The following is a 20,993-nucleotide window of genomic DNA, read 5'->3' on the forward strand; positions in this document are numbered from 1 at the left end:
TTTAGATCTACAGGAGTGCCTGGAGAGGAGCATCTACGCCAGGGGTACTCATCCCTACGAGGTCCGGAGCCTGCTGCTTTTCTGTTCTACCTGATAATTCATTGCACACACCTGGTGTCCCAGGTCTAAATGAGTCCCTGATTAGTGGGGAACAATGAAAAAATTCAGTGGAACTGGCTTCAAGGTCCAGAGCTGAGTCTGAGGAGTCTAGGGGTTGATTTGGGATTCAGTGGTAGAGAGAGGAGTAGAGATGAAAATAGAGTGGAGGACAGTAAATGAGGAGGGCAATATAGTAAACGAGAGATGAAGAGTGATACAAGACACATGCTACATACACATCCTTTCTACAATCCTCATCTTTTCTCTACCCCTCTCTGTTACCCAGCACTGATTGTCTGCATCCCAAATAGCACCCTATTTCCTATATAGTTGACTACTTTTGACCAGAACACTATTGGTCCTGGTCAAAATAAGTGCACTAAATCGGGAAATAGGGTACAATTTGGGATGCAAACATTCTCTGTTCAGCTCCATATATCCATCAGCTCCATATGCCCACTAATTCACCTGAGTCTCTGCCAACACAATCCCAGAAGTCTTATCTCAGAGACCTAGGATGCTTCCATCCAGAATCTTTAAAACACTTTGATAAGTCAAGGAACTCTGGTGACAAGATTTTCAGTAATGAAGACATGCTCCTGCACGCACACCCACAGGAGCCGTGCAAACACACTATTTCACACTGTGTATCTCAGATACAGCTATCCAGTTAACATCCCCAAGCTAATGGACTGGGAGGAGAGCGCCTCAGATAGGCTACTTTCCATCTCACAGGGAAAGCATTGCTCCATTCACATACAGTGGGGAAAAAAAGTATTTAGTCAGCCACCAATTGTGCAAGTTCTCCCACTTAAAAAGATTGAGAGAGGCCTGTAATTTTTACCATAGGTACACTTCAACTATGACAGACAAAATTAGAAAATAAAATCCAGAAAATCACATTGTAGGATTTTTTTATGAATTTATTTGCAAATTATGGTGGAAAATAAGTATTTGGTCAATAACAAAAGTGTATCTCAATACTTTGTTATATACCCTTTGTTGGCAATGACAGAAGTCAAATGTTTTCTGCAAGTCTTCACAAGTTTTTCACACACTGTTGCTGGTATTTTGGCCCATTCCTCCATGTAGATCTCCTCTAGAGCAGTGATGTTTTGGGGCTGTTTCTGGGCAACACGGACTTTCAACTCCCTCCAAAGATTTTCTATGGGGTTGAGATCTGGAGACTGGCTAGGCCACTCCAGGACCTTGAAATGCTTCCTTCGTTGCCTGGGCAGTGTGTTTGGGATCATTGTCATGCTGAAAGACCAAGCCATGTTTCATCTTCAATGCCCTTGCTGATGGAAGGAGGTTTTCACTCAAAATCTCACGATACATGGCCCCATTCATTCTTTCCTTTACACGGATCAGTCGTCCTGGTCCTTTTGCAGAAAAACAGCCCCAAAGCATGATGTTTCCACCCCCATGCTTCACAGTAGTTATGGTGTTCTTTGGATGCAACTCAGCATTCTTTGTTCTCCAAACACGACGAGTTGAGTTTTTCCAAAAAGTTGACCATATGACATTCTCCCAATCTTCTTCTGGATCATCCAAATGCTCTCTAGCAAACTTCAGACGGGCCTGGACATGTACTGGCTTAAGCAGGGGGATTTGAGTCCCTGGCGGCGTAGTGTGTTACTGATGGTAGGCTTTGTTACTTTGGTCCAAGCTCTCTGCAGGTAATTCACTAGGTCCCCCCATGTGGTTCTGGGATTTTTGCTCACCGTTCTTGTGATCATTTTGACCCCACGGGGTGAGACCTTGCGTGGAGCCCCAGATCGAGGGAGATTATCAGTGGTCTTGTATGTCTTCCATTTCATTATAATTGCTCCCACAGTTGATTTCTTCAAACCAAGCTGCTTACCTATTGCAGATTCAGTCTTCCCAGCCTGGTGCAGGTCTACAATTTTGTATCTGGTGTCCTTTGACAGCTCTTTGGTCTTGGCCATAGTGGAGTTTGGAGTGTGACTGTTTGAGGTTGTGGACAGGTGTCTTTTATACTGATAACAAGTTCAAACAGATGCCATTAATACAGGTAACGAGTGGAGGACAGAGGAGCCTCTTAATGAAGAAGTTACAGGTCTGTGAGAGCCAGAAATCTTGCTTGTTTGTAGGTGACCAAATACTTATTTTACACCATAATTTGCAAATAAATTCATAAAAAATCCTACAATGTGATTTTCTGGAGAGAAAAAAATTCTAATTTTGTCTGTCATAGTTGAAGTGTACCTATGATGAAAATTACTGGCCTCTCTCATCTTTTTAAGTGGGAGAACTTGCACAATTGGTGGCTGACTAAATACTTTTTTGCCCCACTGTATCAGGCAAGAGTGCATCTTCTGAACAGCACATCCTCAAATCACTTTCTTTTTAGATGTCTACTGGCATTGTGCCCACAGTTTGTGTCAATCTCTGAGATAAATCTTACAGAACAACCCATTTTAGCAACACAGTGAAACTGAGTAATGACCAATGCAAGTCTGAATGAGAACACAAGGCATACATCCATGTTTAATTGCTGTGGAAACGTTTGTTAGCGGGATTTAAGAATCTATTTTAGGCTTTGCCTGTTGGGGCATATTAGCATAACTTCTCAATATTGTACAGTTGCAAACTCCAGCTCTACTGGACGCCTGAGTGGCGCAGCAGTCTAAGGCACTGCATCTCAGTGCTTGAGGTGTCACTACAGACACCCTGGTTCAAGTCCAGGCTGTATCACAACCGGCTGTGGTTGGGAGTCCCATAGGGCGGTGCACAATTGGCCCAGTGTCGTCTGGGTTTGGCCGGTGTAGGCCTTCATTGTAAATAATAATTTGTTCTTGACTGACTTACCTAGTTAAATAAAGGTTACATTTAAAAACAACACTGCTCCCAGCCTTGATCCAAGAACCCTGGAGTTTACACAGGTCAGGTTTAATCCAAATTCAGCACCTTGACTCTAGCCCATGAGTGGGTTTGCTGTGGCTGCCACTCATTCCCTCTCATACAGAGCCAGGGGGAAACACACGCATGCATACACACACACACATACATAAACCTAACCCATGCACATATATTACTAGATAGCAAAATCCCCTCTCAATCTTGACATCCTAATGGTCCCCTCTGATCTGGACTATATATAGTGCATGGTTGGTTACCTGGTAGTGATCGTGCCAGCTCTGACTCTGTGGACAGCTGCATTCGGACAACAGGTCACAGCTGCTCCCTTTGGCGCGGACCACAGAGCGCCCAGGGCTCCTCCAGGAGCTTTCCGAGTGGGTAGCCATAAGACGGCCCCTCTGCCGGGGAAGGGTAGCACCCCTGGGGACTGAGCCATAGTGGTATCCCTGGGGCGGGTGGTGCTGCCATCCACAAGAGCACGGCACCTCACCACATCCCCCTCTATCCATCTCCACACAGCAGTTCTGCTGTTTGTTCAGGTAGGCAGCAGTCATCCTGCCCAGCGCAATCCCTCCCTCACTACCTCTCTTAAGGCTTCTCGTCTTCCGTGCTCTGTAAATGAGAGGTGATGCTTGAGTCCTCTTTGATGTTAAATTAACGAACGGCACTGTTTAGTTGGCAGTATGTCACGGCTCTGAGAGAGTGTGTGAGTGAGCGAGTGAGACGCTGCTGTTAGAGTGAGTGGCAACAGCAGCATCAACTGAGAGAGAGAAGCAGAGATGAAACAGAGGGAGAGAGAGAGAGAAAAGCTGAATTAGGGAGAGAGAGGGGGAGAGAAGTAGAGCTGAAACAGAGGGAGAGAGAGAAAAGCTCAATTAGAGAGAGAGCGCGAGAGAAGCAGAGATGAGCAAAGAGAGAAGGTACTGGCTCTTCTGCGTTGCTGGCCGTGTACTGGCTGGTAACTCTTTGTCAGTAGATGACTCAACCTGCAGCACAACTTGATTGCATCCATGAATCCAGACAGAAGCAATCCATGCTCCGAACAGGTAGGAATTTAAGAGCAGAGCCTGCACTACAAATCGGTTCAGGTGGAGCCAGCCTCTCTGTATTCAATGAAACATGCTGCCTTCTTTCCTGACACTTGAGTTTCTACCTTGGTTTTACAACATTCCCACCTCTAAACCGCTGTACTAAAAAACACATGATCTGAATCAAATCTTTTGGACATTTGTATCTGTTATTTATACACTATGCAAGTGACACGGAAAGTAGCCTAGTCGTTTTGGAAGGCTTTTTGAATGGTCTTCAATGGGCAAAAACGTAGCGCAGTGGTCTTCAGCGCAAATCTTAATGAAAGGCATTGGCAGAAGTAAATTAATCTACAAACACGAATATCATTTGTATTATTTGACCGCATATTCATGAACTGAATGATATAATCGTCAAGCCCATTCAAAAGACCAGGGACATTAATTAACACAGAGGAGTGACGCAGGAACCAGGCACACTGCACAGTGTATAGCAATGATGTTTGGAAGCTATAGTCCTACATTGAGATAAATAAAAATGCTATCTCATGCATACAATCAGAATAGAATAAATATGTTCTTGTCAGTTGGACAATGACAATTCATTGTGGACACTGAAACGCATGTAAGCACACGGCATGTAGCCTATCAATAAATGACCAACCACAATACACAGTCCGCGGTTGATAGAATAACACATGAATTAGATGGTCAAATGAATCGTGCAATGGAAAGTGTAAGGTCACTGGCGCTTCCTAATTCCATGAATAGTCTATTTTTAAATTCTAGTGTCACATTTAATTACAAGCAAAGGGCTTTAGATGGAGTAATTGATGCTAAACCGCTCAGGATAAACTATCCAGCTGCTTTTCAATCAGATTCCACACTGACATATACTACTGCCCAACTGTTGATAACAAGTCTCTAAAAAATTGCTAATAATGAAAATAGAGAACCCCTACCAGAAATTTAATACAAGATGAACACATTCTGTTTGCAATGGTAACATGTTCCATGGCATGTGAAATGAGTTGATAACCTATTTTAAATGTATTTAGGAACTAAAAGGCACACCAGGCTAGCTTTTCAGGTGTTTGTGAAAGCAAATACGGGGTAGAATGTATTATTTTTATTCATATTACAATTCAATTTGTGTTACAATGAAATGTGTTGTGCAATTATTGTACACTGATCAAAAATATAAATGCAACATGTATAGTGTTTGTCCCACGTTTCATGAGCTGAAATAAACATCCCAGAAATGTTCCATGTGCACAAAAAACATATTTCTCTCACATTTTGTGCACAAATTAATTTACATCCCTGTTAGTGAGCAATTCTCCTTTTCCAAGATAATCCATCCACCTGACAGGTGTGGCATATCAAGAAGCTGATTAAACAGTATGATCATTACACTGCTGCACCTTGTGCTGGGGACAATAAAAAGGCCACTCTAAAATGTGCAGTTCTGTCACACAACACAGATGCCACAGATGTTTTGAGGGAGCGTGCAATTGGCATGCTGACTGCAGGAATGTCTCTACCATAAGCAACGTCCAATGTCGTTTTAGAGAATTTAGTAGTACATCCTATGAGAAGGAGATGTGTCGCGCTGCATGAGGCAAATGATGGTCACACCAGATACTGACTGGTTTTCTAATCTACCTTTGTTTTAAGGTATCTGTGACCAATATATGCATATCTGTTTCTTACATGTGAACCTGCAAATATGATTTTCACATGATGATTTTTACATGTGAACTTACAATTCCACATGTGAATGTGAGATTTTCAAGTGAATATTTTTCACATGTGAAACTGCATATCTGATTTTCACATTTGAAAGTTTTTAACATGTGAAACAGCATATTTCACATGTGAAACTGCAATTCCCATGAGGTGAAAACATGTTATTCTCATCACATGTGAAAAGGTTGTGTGAACTCCACATTTAATGAATATGAAAATATGGTTTCACGTGTGGAATTTAAAATCAACATGTGAGATCAGCTATTTAATGCAAAAATGACATTTGTTATTTAATGTGAAACTGCAAATTTGATATGTTTTTATTTTTTTAGGGCAGGGATCCCAAAAGTTACAATGGATATGTTAAATCACAAGTCTAAAGGATAAATATTGCATGGACAACGTTTTCCTACGGAAGAGACTGTGAGAATGAGATATCACAAATTCCTTGAGCATTATTAGTTACTGGACCTGAAGTGAGCAAACATCTCTGGTCTCCAAGAGTGTTTAAGGTACTTGTGACATCTCATTCACACAGTCCACCAAGAAAGCTACAATAAATATCCTATTATTTCAAAGACAAGAGGCAGACTTGTAAAAAAGTGAGAAATAACTATTTTCTTTGGCTCTGTGTGATAATAATGGGCGACACTTTATGGGAAATGGATACTCCACAGGGTCTGAACCATAGCTACTTGGTGTGTGTGTGTGTTTACGTTTGTGTGTGTGTTTGTGTGTACTGGGCCATTTTCTCTGAGGCAAGTGACAGCAGCGTCTGATGGAGAATACCTCACCAGGGATGGCAGGGTGACAAAGCACAACACTCCAGGAATCAGCTGTGTGAGGCGTATCCATGGCAACAGTGGGCAATATAAAAATGTGTGTGATCCCAACGAGAGTTGAAGAGGCAGGGGGATTTGATTGCCTTGGTACCACGCACAATAACCACCTTAATCGGACCCAGTGTCATTGGTGACTAGCTTCATGCAAGTAGCCTTTGAGGGGAGGGTGAAGTTTCCCCTAGGTATAGATCTAGGATCAGCATCTCCTCCCCCAATCCTAACCATAAGTATAAGTTGGGGGAAATGTAAAATTCACCCAAGATCAGTGTCTACGGGCAACTTCACCGTACTCCAAATTTGAGAGATAAGCACTATAATGGATTAGGATGCACCTAGACACTGATCTTGGGTCAGTTCTCCCCTGCCCCCCACCCATGGTAAAGCTATTAATCAAGGAGGAAAACTGATCATAGATCTGTCCTCAAGGAAAATGTCTACTCGGGGGCCAACAGAAGACTAGATAACCACACAGGACAGAAATACTTGTTCATGACATGGGATACTCTGAACCCTGGTGTCATTGAGAGGTATCAGATATTCTGTTTCTATATTAACAGGATATTATGGATATCAGTATAACAATGCCATTGAAAGTTGGGCTCAGAATATGATTTTATGGCGATCAATGTGGCCAAGATTAGGTTTTCTCAATGACATAAACTACAGAGTACCCTTGATGGTATAACCCTTTTGTGGACCACCATAATGAATGCATGTATAGTGCCTTCCCACTACAAGCAATATGCAATACATTACACATGTACTCAACATGCACGCACACACACACACACACAAACACACACACAGAAACCCTTTCACACTCTCCACACATGCTGCTGCTAGTCTGTTTATTATATATCCTGATTGCCTAGTCACTTTTACCCCTACCTCCATGTACATATTACCCCCAATACCTTGTACCCCTGCCCATTGACTCAGTACCGGTATTCCTTTTATATAGCCTCGTTATTATTATTTTATTGCATTACTATTTCCTTATATTTTTTTGTGTGGAAATGTTCTTGCTTTTTAACAGTGCATTTTTGGGAAAAGTCTCGTAAGTAAGCAAGTCTACACCTGTTGTAGTCGGTGCATGTGACAAACACTCACACACATACACATACACATACACACAGATTTTTGTAGACGAACATTAATCTGCTCTATTTACACTATTAATCCTTTGCACTCTGCATCTATGGCAGCTCCACCATCAGATATCAAGAGTGTCCCAATAATCTCTCCTTTCTCCTTCCCTACTTCCCACAAATCTAAAAGCATTGGAGTGGTGGAGGCATAGGCTGGTGGGAGTTTTCACCATATCTTATACCAGTTTCCTTTCAAATCAGTAAAGGGAAGTTAACAAGTGCACACTTTTGGGTAGGAAGTAGAAATAATTGGGACAGCTTCAGTGTGCTGTACTGTAGCATCAAGCTGATAGATAGTCATCATTACGTCACATGTTGTTACCTATAGGATTCTGTGTGCTAAGTACACGTTTGTATATGTTTTTCTTTGTATGGAATGTGTATTGATGCCAATGTTCTTATATAATCTATTGTTCTATAGATGTGGAAATAAAACTGAATGAACACATAATGGATCTTATCCAAAATACAGCCATTATGATTCTGACTCCAGGCTTGAAGGGAAGGAAGAGAAAGTGCTCCAGAAGAAAAGTGCTGACATTTTCCTAATGTTTAACTTTTAACTCTGTTATGAAATTGATATCATATAATACTTTTTTCTTATCCCCGAAAGTCTTGGAAAAGTGAAGAAAACTTGTCTCAGGGCAATGGCAAGGGTGAAAAGGTCAGCTTCCATAGCTGAGAATCTTCTTTGGTTGCTGTTAACCATTTGAGATGGAGAGTTACATAATTCCTGCAGACATTGGTGTCAGTCTCTGCCAGCTCAATGTTTGTGGGGGCTTAATTACATTGTGAAAGGCCTCCCACTCTGAGGCTGACAGGAGTGTAAATGGATATTGACTGTGTCTGACAGCATCAGTGCTGGGGGAATTACCTGTGGGATTGACAGAAATTCTGCGAGTCTCATAACCGGGCCATAGCTCACCAATGCCCCCTGCAGGCCTTGTGGGAAGATTGCTCCACTGAGTCACTGTTGGCAAGCTAACTAGTTCTGTGACGAGCGACTAACCACTAATGGTTAAGGTTAGAATTGTGGGAAGGGAAGCTCCTAGATCTGGATCTAGGGGAAACTTCATCCCGGGGCAATTGACAAAGCTACTGCATATTGAGGTTCCTGTCTAGACTTCTAAAGTGCTTCAAAACGTATGTCTGTCAGACCTTTCTCTGTTTCATTAACGGCACAATCTCTAATTTCAACAGCCTGACTCTACCACTTTGTTTCAGAAGGATGAAGGACAGGGCTGGGGAAATGTAACTATTTATTCCTAGATAGAGCTATGGATGCAATGATTGACAGTCTATGAGATCGGCATGATTGTTTTGAAGCCCTAACGTTATTTGTCAAAGACTCAAATTACAAAAAAACGAAACATCAAACTAATAAAGCCAGAATTTGAGTGTTGTCACAAGACTGCCCACAAAATTAACTTGTTGACTCATTGATCATGTATTGAATCAATTGCAGATGCAAGAGCATTTGACTTGCACAGCAGTGAGTACCGAATAGGAGTTAACATTATTAACGGAATTCCATTTAGAATAAAGATTAAATAAGGAAATAACAAAACAAGAAAAATCCATAAAGGTCTTCCACACAGCTTTCACCTGTCAGATCCCTCTTAAAGGATGTGGGTGAATCAGGCCTTCATGGTCAAATTGCTGCAAAGAAAACACGATTTAAGGACACCAATAAGAAGAAGAGACTTGATTGGGCTAAGAAATCTGTTGTTTGGTCTGATGAGTCCAAAATTTAGATTTTTGGTTCCAACCGCTGTGTCTTTTTGAGACGCAGAGTAGGTGAACGGATGATCCCTGCATGTGTGGTTCCCATCGTGAAGCATGGAGGAGGAGGTGTGATGGTGTAGCGGTGCTTTTGCTGGTTACACTGTCTCTGATTTATTTAGAATTCAAGATACACTTAACTTCTTGGTGACAGGGGGGCAGTATTGAGTAGCTTGGATGAATAAGGTGCCCAGAGTAAACTGCCTGCTACTCTGTCCCAGATGCTAATATATGCATATTATTAGTAGTATTGGATAGCACTCTGAAGTTTCTAAAACGGTTTGAATGATGTCTGTGAGTATAACAGAACTCATATGGCAGGCGAAAACCTGAGAAAAATCCAACCAGGAAGTGGGAAATTTGAGGCTTGTAGTTTTTTTTTTAACTCAGCCCCTATGGTAGATACAGTGGGATATTGGTTATGTTGCACTTCCTAAGGCTTCAACTAGATGTCAACAGTCTTTAGAACTTTGAGGATTCTACTATTAAGTGGGACCGAATGAGAGAGGAATGAGTCAGAGGTCTGGCAGATTGCCACAGTCTCTGAGGCGCGGTCACGAGAGAGTTAGCTCTCGTTCCATTGCTTTTCTACAGACATAGGAATTCTCCAGTTGGAACATTATTGAAGACTTATGATAAAAACATCCTAAAGATTGATTCTATACTTAGTTTGACAAGTTTCTACGGGCTGTAACGGAACTTTTTGAACTTTTCGTCCGATGTTCGGTGGGACCTGAACGCGCTTTTGGATTTGTTTACCAAACAAAAGAAGCTATTTGGACATAAATGATGGACATTATCGAACAAAACAAACATTTATTGTGGAACTGCGATTCCTGCGAGTGCATTCTGATGAAGATCATCAAAAGTAAGTGAATATTTATAATGCTATTTATGACTAATGTTGACTACCCAATATGGCGGATATCTTTTTGGCTGCTTTGTTGTCTAAAGGCTGTACTCATATTATTGCATGGTTTGCTTTTTCCGTAAAGTTTTTTTGAAATCTGACACAGCAGTTGCATTAAGGAGAAGTATATCTCTAATTTCATGTATAACAGTTGTACTTTCAGCAATATTTATAATGAGTATTTCTGTAAATAGATGTGGCTCTCTGCACAATCACCGCATGTTTAGAACTACTGAACGTAACGCGCCAATGTAATATGAGATTTTTTTTATATAAATATGCACTTTATCGAACAAAACATACAGTACATGTATTGTGTAACATGAAGTCCTATGAGTGTCATCTGATGAAGATCATCAAAGGTTAGTGATTCATTTTACTGTAAACTATTTTTTTAATCAGACACTGTGGCTCGATTAATGAGAACTTTATCTTTAAAATGGTGTAAAATACTTGTATGCTTGAGGAATTTTAATTATGAGGTTTTTGTTGTTTTGAATTTGGCGTCCTGCACTTTCACTGGCTGTTGGCGAGGTGGGATGCTACCGTCCCACATATCCCAGAGAGGTTAACCAGCATGGCTACCACAGCATTCTGCAGCGATGCGCCATCCCATCTGGTTTGCGCTTAAGTATTTTTCAACAGGACAATGACCCAACACAACAACAGGCTGTGTAAGGGCTATTTGACCAAGAAGAAGAGTGATGGAGTGCTACATCAGATGACCTGGCCTCCACAATCACCTGACCTCAACCCAATTGAGATGGTTTCGGATGAGTTGGACCGCAGAGTGAAGGAAAAGCAGTCAACAAGTGCTCAGCTTAGGTGGGAACTCCTTCAAGACTGTTGGAAAAGTATTCTTCATGAAGCTGGTACAGAGAAGGCCAAGAGTGTGCAAAGCTGTCATCAAGGCAAATAGTGGCTATTTTTGTAACACGTTTTTGGTTACTACATGATTCCATATGTGTTATTTCATAGTTTTGATGTCACCAATGCAGAAAATAGTAAAAATACAGGAAAACCCTTGAATGAGTATGTATGTCAACTTTTGACTGGTACTGTGCCCATTCGTCTTGGACAGTGTCCTCCTGTTGAATATCTACCAACTCATTTCCCCCCTTGGGTATTATAGTAAGTGTTTCCTTATACCATGAAGTAAAAGACAATTAGGGGCAGAGCACTAGTTCCATCTTCTTCAATGCCACTCCTCTCACAAACCATTTGACCACCTCAACAGTCACCCAGGTTAAAACCTGATAGGTCAATTACTGCGGCCACTCGAACCGCAGTCACAAGGAAGCAGAGCCTTGTGCTCAAGCCTCTGGCACAAAGGGAGCATACTAAGAGAAAGACATGGTGACTATATCTAAACAACTAAACGTCTTGATTATGTTCTGCATTATCGTCAAAGAGATAATGTTATGTAAATAATGTTCACAATAGATGCACAGAAAGAAACCGATACAGAGCCTATGGTAGTATAATATCAGAGAAAATAGCAGTCTGGCAGATCAAGCATGTCTTGACAGACCAAGTGCCGCCGTTTTTTAAGGGGAGCGTTGAGGGGGAGATTCACGTGTACTTCATTATATGTCCACATGGTGGCACTGGTAGCTCAGTTTTTATGTTTTGTAGACAAGTGATCCCAGAGCACGGCTCATAATAATGGCTGGAACGGAGCAAATGGACCCGTTTGTTTGAAGTTTTTGATACCATTCCACTAATTCTGCTCCAACCATTACCACAAGCCCGTCCTCCCCAATTAAGGTGCCACCAACCTCCTGTGTAATGTTTACCCCAGTTTAGATCCATCGTAAAGTGCTGTGAAATGAATAGTCAAACTCTCTATATGAGACTATGACAATATGAGATCATAAAGTACATGACATTTCCTATAGAGCTGAGTGAAAGACATATGGAAATGTATAGACCATAGGGACTACACTTGACTGCTGGGGATGGCAGAAAGACTGAACCACAGCATTACATCTTACTGAGATATCTGAATAGCTTGACCATAGTGTACATGTGATTTGTGTAAACAGATTGGAAATTTCCTCCCAACCTGAGCACGAACTCGCAACCCTCTGCACACCAATACAACACAACTAAAGAGGTACTGTGAATACTTCTGCGTTTCTTGGGTCTGTGGTGACAGAACACCTAGGTCTCCAAGCTGGTGACATCACAATGGCAGCTACTACTAGTTCACTCACAGCTGACAAGCTATTGATTCCACGCATGCATTCACATACACACACTTTCCCTAACAGGATACCAGTCTTTGAACCTTACACATCCAAACACACACACGTTCCTATGCACGCACACACACACACACACACACACACACACACGCACAGAGCACCACTTAACCAATTTAGTGCAGCAAGAGGAGCCATTCCAGCTCTCTGGTTTAGATTTTAAAGACCTGTCAGGGGGACATCAGAAGCCCTCTGATGATGTGACCTGACCTTGGCCCTGCAGAAATGGAGGGGCAGTGAATTCGGAATTAGAGAGACGTTGGATCTGACCTTCTGACCTGGGTCTAAGTAATTCCATTATGATGAAGCAGACGGACTTCTATTGTAAAGGGTATACCTAAAGAGCTGCATGCCAAATGAAAAGCTGATGATTTAATGGCAAATGGCAAAGGTGAGGAGCTGAGCTATTCTAAAGTATTCTATGGAGATGCGGCGGTGGCTGATTAGAGATTTACCAGCGGGAGATTCAGAGCAGGATGCCGGGTCGGACCCCATGGTGTTATTGTTTTGTCATTTTGGTTCAACTTTTTTTTAAAGATCTAATGTAGATTATCAGCTCGGTGCATATATTCCTGATGCAAAGATACAGTATAGTCATAGCATATTAGCAATATATCACCCAAATTATAAATTACAAATCTACCTACATTTTAGATTTGGGTTTATTTACCTGGCTCCAGATTAGCTTTGCATTGTTGAGTCTGGGGAGTGGTAGGTTGCCTGGAAAAAGCAACAGACTCTGGCTGAAACCAGTTATCAAGCCCCCAGACCAATGTGTTGTACCAGGAGCAACACTCGCAACAACATGTAGGGTGTCCATATTAGGAAGTTGTGCTGAGACTAAGGCTGTCCTAACATGGGCAATGTAGGCATGTGACAAAAAAAACTAGCTACACACATACAGTGCATTCGAAAAGTATTCAGACCCTTATTCAGACTCTTATTCAGTAGAATTGTACATTTTCCACATTTTGTTATGTTACAGCCTTATTCTGAAATGGATTAAATTCAATATTGCTCCTCCTCAATCTACACACAATACTCCATAATGACAAAGTGAAAACAGGTTTTTAGAAATTATTGCAAATATATATATGTAAATACGTTTATTTTTATTTATTTATTAAATATTGAGGCTCAAAATTGAGCTCAGGTACATCCTGTTTCCATTGATCATCCTTGAAATGTTTCTACAACTTGATTGGAGTCCACCTGTTGTAAATTAAATTGATGTGACATGATGTGGAAAGGCACACATCTGTCTATATAAGGTCCCACAGTTAACAGAGCATGTGTCGAGGCACAGATCAAGGGAAGGACACCAAAAAATGTCTGCAACATTGAAGGTCCCCAAGAACACGGGGGCATCCATCATTCTTACATGGATGAAGTTTGGAACCACTCTTCCTAGAGCTTTCTGCCTGACCAAACTGAGCAATCGGGGAAGAAGGGCCTTGGTCAGGGAGGAGACCAAGAACCCGATGGTCACTCTGAAGGAGTTCCAGAGTTCTTCTGTGGAGATGGGAGAATCTTCCAGAAGGACAACCATCTCTGCGGCACTCCACCAATCAAGCCTTTATGGTAGTGGCCAGATGGAAGCCACTCCTCAGTAAAAGGCACATGACAGCCCCCTTGGAGTTTGCCAGAAGGCACCTAAAGACTCTCAGACCATGACAAACAAGATTCTCTGGTCTGACGAAACCAAGATAGAACAAAATGCCAAGCAACACGTCTGGAGGAAACCTGCCACCATCACTACAGTGAAGAATGGTGGTGGCAGCATCATGCATGGGGGATGTTTTTCAGCGGCAGGGACTGGGAGACTAGTCAGGATCAAGGGAACGATGAATGGAGCAGAGTACAGAAAAATCCTTGATGAAAACCTGGTCCACAGCACTCAGAACCTGAGACTGGGGCAAAGGTTCACCTTCCAACAGGACAACGACCGTAAGCACACAGCCAAGACAACACAAGAGTGGCTTCGGGACAAGTCTCTGAATGTCCTTGAGTGGCCCAGCCAGAGCCCTGAAAATAGCAACGACACAGTAACGCTCCCCATCCAACCTAACAGAGCTTGAGAGGATCCTACAGAGAAGATTGGAGAAATTCCCCAAATACAGGTCTGCCAAGCTTGTAGCGTCATACCCAAGAAAACTTGAGTCTGTAATCACTGCCAAAGGTGCTTCAACAAAGTACTGAGTAAAAGGTCTGAATACTTATGTAAATGTGATATTTCAGCTTTTTATTTTTAATAACTTGGCAAAAATGTATACAAACCTGTTTTTTCTTTGTCATTATTAGGTATTGTATGTAGATTGATGAGGGGGAAAACGATTGAATTCATTTTAGAATAAGGCTGTAATGTAACAAAATGTGGAAAAAGTCAAGGGGTGTGAATACTTTCTGAATGCACTGTATATAACCACACACATGCATTAACTTCTTGGCGCACCCATCCCGTTAGCGGGATCATTTTCGTCAACATCCGCTGAATTGCAGAGCGCCAAATTCAAATTAAATTACTAAAAATATTTAATTTTCATGAAATCACAAGTGTAATATAGCAAAACACAGTTTAGCTTGTTGTTAATCCACCTGGTGTGTCAGATTTCAAAAAAGCTTTTCAGCAAAAGCTATCCAAGCGTTTATGTTAGGACATCTTTCTCAGCAGACTAAACATTACAAACAGCTAGCAGCAAAGTAGATTGGTCACCAAAGTCAGAAAAGCAATAAAATGAATTGCTTACCTTTGATGATCTTTGGATGTTTGCACTCACGAGACTCCCAGTTACACAAGAAATGTTCCTTTTGTTCGATAAAGATTATTTTTATATCCAAAAACCTCCATTTGGTTGGCGTGTTATGTTCAGAAATCCACAGGCTCGAGAGGTCACGACGGGGCAGACGAAAATTCCAATTAGTATCCGTAAAGTTCGTAGAAACATGTCCAACGTTTTCTATAATCAATCCTCAGGTTGTTTTTATAATAAATAATAAATAATATTTCAACTGGACCATAGCTTTTTCAATTGGAGAGAGAGAGAGAGAAAATGTCTGCTCCAAGCTGTTGCGCATGCAAAACTCTGCTGGCACCCAGCCATCCACTGACGCGATGTGATCGTTCTCGCTCATTTTTCAGAATAAAAGGCTGAAACTATGTCTGTTCACACCATGTGGAAGCCATAGGGAAAGGAATCTGGTTGATATCCCTTTAAATGGAGGGAAGGCATGCAATGGAACAGGGAGATTTGTTTCTCTTAGGCACTTCCTTGTTGGATTTTCCTCAGGTTTTTGCCTGCAATATCAGTTCTGTTATACTCACAGACAATATTTTGACAGTTTTGGAAACTTTAGAGTGTTTTCTATCCTAATCTGACAATTATATGCATATTCTAGATTCTGGGCCTGAGAAATAGGCAGTTTCATTTGGGTACGTTTTTCATCCAAACATCAAAATACTGCCCCCTACACTCAACAGGTTAACAAATGAAGTAGAACATCTTTTTGGTTCACACTTCATTTGGATAGTTTGGATTTTTCATCTACAGATGGTCGTACTAGTAACAAACTGTTGATAAGTAACTGCTTGCTAAGATTTGGTTAGGGTTAGGGTTTGGTTTAGAATAAAGGTTAGGGTAAGGGTTTGGGTTAGGTTAACGCTAGGATAAGGTTTAGTAGCTAGTTAGTTTAAATGTTACTAATAGTCTATAGAGCATCTACAGAAGGACTATCCAAATAAAGTGTTATAAGCTTTTTTGCTAAAAGATCCACTGCTTCTAGTATGTGCTGTATGTGCAATATTTGAAATATCCAGTCATAAACATAATACACATAGCAAACACAATGTCCCAGCATAATGCATTCCCAACATTATTCGCCTCAAACAACAACAAAAAATATATATATATTTGTATTTTACCCCCGACCTCCGATCTAGGCTCATCGCTGTCACTCCCCAAAGGAATCTGGAGAGGTGAAGGTGGAGTCATGCGTCATCCGAAACATGACCCACCTAACTGCGCTCCTTAACACCCGCCAGCTTAACCCGGAAGGCAGCCGCACCAATGTGTTTGAGGAAACACCGTTCAACTGGCATGCGGGATCAGCCCGCAGGCACCCGGTCCACCACAAGGAGTCGCTAGAGCGCGATGAGCCAAGTAAAGCTCCACCGGCCAAACCCTCCCCCGGACGACGCTGGGCCAATTGGGCATCGTCCTATGGGACTCCCGACCACGGCCGGTTGTGGCATAGCCCGGGATATGAACCCGGGACCGTAGTAATGCCTCTAGCACTACTGCATGCAATGTAGACCTTAGACCGCTGCGCCACTGGAGAGTCCCAAACACATTTTTATTCCTTTTTTCAAGCTGAATGGACAGTATTGCTTTGCTCTAGCATGACTGTGCAACAAAAATTCTGCTTTACAATACTGTTGGCTCATGGCCAGATACCCGAGCACTTTGTGGAGTAATAAAACATACAGGGTAGGTCAATACAACAAAGAGAAGGGCAGCGCTCCCTCTGAACGGCCATAATAACACTCCATCCAATGCAGCACTAGCAGCAATGAAAGGCTATTAGCAAACACCATTTAAATAGATGGAAGGTCAGTTAAACACCATTTAAACTCCATACACCTGCATTGCTTGCTGTTTGGGGTTATAGGCTGGGTTTTTGTACAGCACTTTGTGACATCAGTTGATGTAAGAGGGGCTTTAGAAATACATTTGATTGATTGATTGAAATAGATGGGAGGTCAGTCAATGTCTAACTTCATTTTCAAACACAGCATATACAGTATAAAGTTTATTGGCTTGTTTTGTTAAACTAAAACATGATTTTATTTTATTGTACTGTACATGTCTGTACTGTATGTCCCTCATTCATAAATATCACCTCATCAATTGTATTTACAGATACCGTTTACCTCCATGCACCTCCATACCATGACACATTTCAGCTTGTCATTTAATTGGGTAAATATGAAGTGCTATTATCTCCACAATACATTTTCATCTCTATGAATCATTCTGGTGATAAGAGGCCTGCTCCATACATAATATATCCTGAGCTTCGGTAGGTACAGATCTAGGATCAGCTTCCCCTCCCCAATCCTAACCTAAACCATTAATAGGGAAAAAGCCAAACTAACCCCGGACCAACTTAACCCTACTCAATATATTGATGGCTGACCTGAGGATAGCTGACACTGCCGCTACTACCTCGTTGTCTCTTCGGTAGCCTCTCGGTCAGGGTCTGCTTCCACTTGCGGATGGTTACCAGAGAGGGCCCCTTGATGTTGTGCGTGCGGCAGCTCCTCAACATATCTATGGACAGACGGTTGTGCAGGAGCAGGGGTAGCAGGCCATCCATAGGAGGGGGCAGTAAGTTAGGAACGCTGCCACCGTGGGTGTTGTCTCGAAGGGACATATTGTTCACCCGCACATAGCTCATCTTTCCTCACTGCTTGTGAGGAAATCCACATTTACCAGAAAATATAAATCCACACACTGGTATGCTTCTTCCAAAGTGTCTTTGTCTGGACAAGTATTTCAGTAAGTGTAATTCAATATATACCTTTGCTTACTCATTCCCCCAACCCACGTTTACCAACAACACCTCCCCTGAAACCACGACAACAGGGTAAAAAGAGCTGAAATCCCATACCTTAGATCCACACCTTAGATCCACAACTTAGATCCCCACCTTAGATCCACACCTTAGATCCAGATCCACACCTTAGATCCCCACCTTCGATCCTCACCTTAGATCCCCACCTTAGATCCCCACCTTAGATCCACACCTTAGATCCCCACCTTAGATCCCCACCTTAGATCCCCACCTTAGATCCCCACCTTAGATCCCCACCTTCGATCCTCACCTTAGATCCCCACCTTAGATCCCGACCTTAGATCCACACCTTAGATCCCGACCTTAGATCCCCACCTTAGATCCCCACCTTAGATCCCCACCTTAGATCCACACCTTAGATCCCCACCTTAGATCCCCACCTTAGATCCCCACCTTAGATCCCCACCTTAGATCCCGACCTTAGATCCCGACCTTAGATCCACACCTTAGATCCACACCTTAGATCCCCACCTTAGATCCCCACCTTAAATCCACACCTTAGATCCACACCTTAGACTGCACTGTTGGTTAATGGCTTGTAAGGAAGCATTTCACTGTAAGGTCTACACTTGTTGTATTCAGCGCAAATAAAGTTTGATTTGATTTGATTAGATGCACACCGTAGATACTTCCTGGGAGAGAAACAACTTAGTCAGTGCTCCCCGGCTCGCCGGGATCTCTGCTGATCTGTCAGTCAAACTACAACCCTCATTATGGATGGCTGATAAAATACCATGTTCCCCGGGCCTTTGTCAGCTGTCATCACGCTTTGAAAGCCAGCATATTTCCTCCCATCAGCTTTGTGCTAGCATGTGGAGTAGAAAGAGAAGGCCAGAGGTGTCAGCCAAACTCCGCCTGGTGCCCCTACCTCTCCTTGTATCCTGGCATTGGGTGGGCCTACACTGGGATCTTTGTATTCTGGACAGATGGTTGAAACGGGGCAGGGAAAGCTGCCTGGACGCAACTCTTGCGACACATACTCAATATATCTGATTGGATGAGAGCAGCTCACAGGCCACAAAGGTGGATCCGATTGGATTAGTCAAGGGAGGAGTCGGACGGGCCAATGTAAATCACAGAGACACATAATTAAAGCCAGAGGGAGACCAGCTCTGTCAGGAGGCCAAAACAAGATTAGAGGGGATCAATGGAGCATTTGAGAGGAGGAGCACTCCACTCACACCACAGCGTACCACACTCTCACACACACTCTCACACACACACACACACACACACACACACACACACACACACACACACACACACACACACACACACACACACACACACACACACACACACACACACACACACACACACACACACACACACACACTTTAGATGTGTGTATTGTTGTGCATTGTTAAATATTACTGCACTGTTGGAGCTAGGAACACAAGCATTTCGCTACATCCGCAATAACATCTGCTAGATATGTGTATGTGACCAATAAAATTAGATTTAGCACACCACAACATATCACACTCTCTCTCTCTCTCACACACACACACACACACACACACACACACACCATGAGCTCACACACACTCGGACACAAAGTTCTTGACAGAACAGTGTAGCGCAGGAGCTAACAAGTAAAAAAATGACAAAAGAGTAAAACAACAAAGCTTGCCTGAACCGCCAGAAGGCAAATCAAATTGAAACGAAACACAGGTTCAAAGCTAATTGAAAATTCTTAGAATAGGCTGGCGTAAACCTTTCCCTCCATGTGATTGGGGCAATTTAGAGTCCCAAATGGTACCCTGTTCCCTGTATATAGTGCACTACTTTGATTAGAGCTCTATGGGCCATGGTCAGAAAGTAGTGAAAGTTGTGCACTATATAGGGAATAGGGTGCCATTTGGGACACGCGCCAAATCACTGAGGCCAGGGCAAAATGAGATGCGCAGCAGGAAGTAACTTCAGTTAGTGTGACCATCATTTCCTTCTGTTTGGATTACTGTTAAGAGCAGGTCTCTCTCTTATTCACCCTCCATCCCCCTCTTCTCCTCTTCCCTCTCTACACCCCAATCTCTCTTGTTCTGTGTCCTTCTCATACCCTCTCATACCTCTCTCTGTCTGTGTTTCTCTCTCTCTGTCTCTCATGTCTGGGTATATGTTGATGAGTGGGTTGGGCAGTAAGAAATGTGTAGCTGGGGAGCTCTGATTGCCTGGGAGCTGTCATGCCCTCTTCCTCTGTGCCTCATTGTGGCTGGGGGATTATCCGACTCTGGCCCAGCACCGATAACACAGCTAAGCGCAGCACAGAGTAAGGCTGAGACTCAGAGCATCATCTTGCTTGGAATACAGAGCAGAGGAGGCTGCAGGGTGGAGATTTGGGAGGGCGGGCTCATCATAATGGCTAGAATATAATATTTGGAACGGTGTCAAACACATGGAAACCAGGTTCTTGACCGTGTTTGATGCCTGTCCATCCATTCCAATCCAGCCATTACAATGAGCCCGGCCTCCTATATCTCTGCCCACCAGCCTCCTCTGCTTTCCCCAAACAGCTACTGGCCCTCCCGACACTTAAAGAAAAACAGATCTCGTTTGAGAGCACCCAAAACCCCATGTCCCATAATGTTTAAATGACTGCTGCTGCTCATCTTTAAAGTGTGTCTGGCATTTTGTGCTTCGTATCTCCCAGCTGCCTG

General features: G+C 42.6%; 1 protein-coding gene across 14 annotated transcripts in view; it reads right to left on the bottom strand.

The window, feature by feature from the left end:
• LOC115136133 (disks large homolog 2) overlaps positions 1–20,993 on the bottom strand; it is a 315,445-nt gene that overhangs the window by 94,191 nt on the left and 200,261 nt on the right. Inside the window, exon 1 of one of the 14 annotated variants that reach the window (XM_065023862.1) lies at positions 3,240–3,592. The exons of the other annotated variants lie outside the window; for them this stretch is intronic. Within the exon in view, the coding sequence (XP_064879934.1) occupies positions 3,240–3,536 (297 nt within the window). The 5' untranslated portion in view covers positions 3,537–3,592. Of the gene's footprint in view, positions 1–3,239; positions 3,593–20,993 lie in introns of those variants that run through there. 14 annotated transcript variants of the gene reach the window in all.

This window comes from Oncorhynchus nerka, linkage group LG10, assembly GCF_034236695.1.
Source record: "Oncorhynchus nerka isolate Pitt River linkage group LG10, Oner_Uvic_2.0, whole genome shotgun sequence".
NCBI lineage: Eukaryota > Metazoa > Chordata > Actinopteri > Salmoniformes > Salmonidae > Oncorhynchus > Oncorhynchus nerka.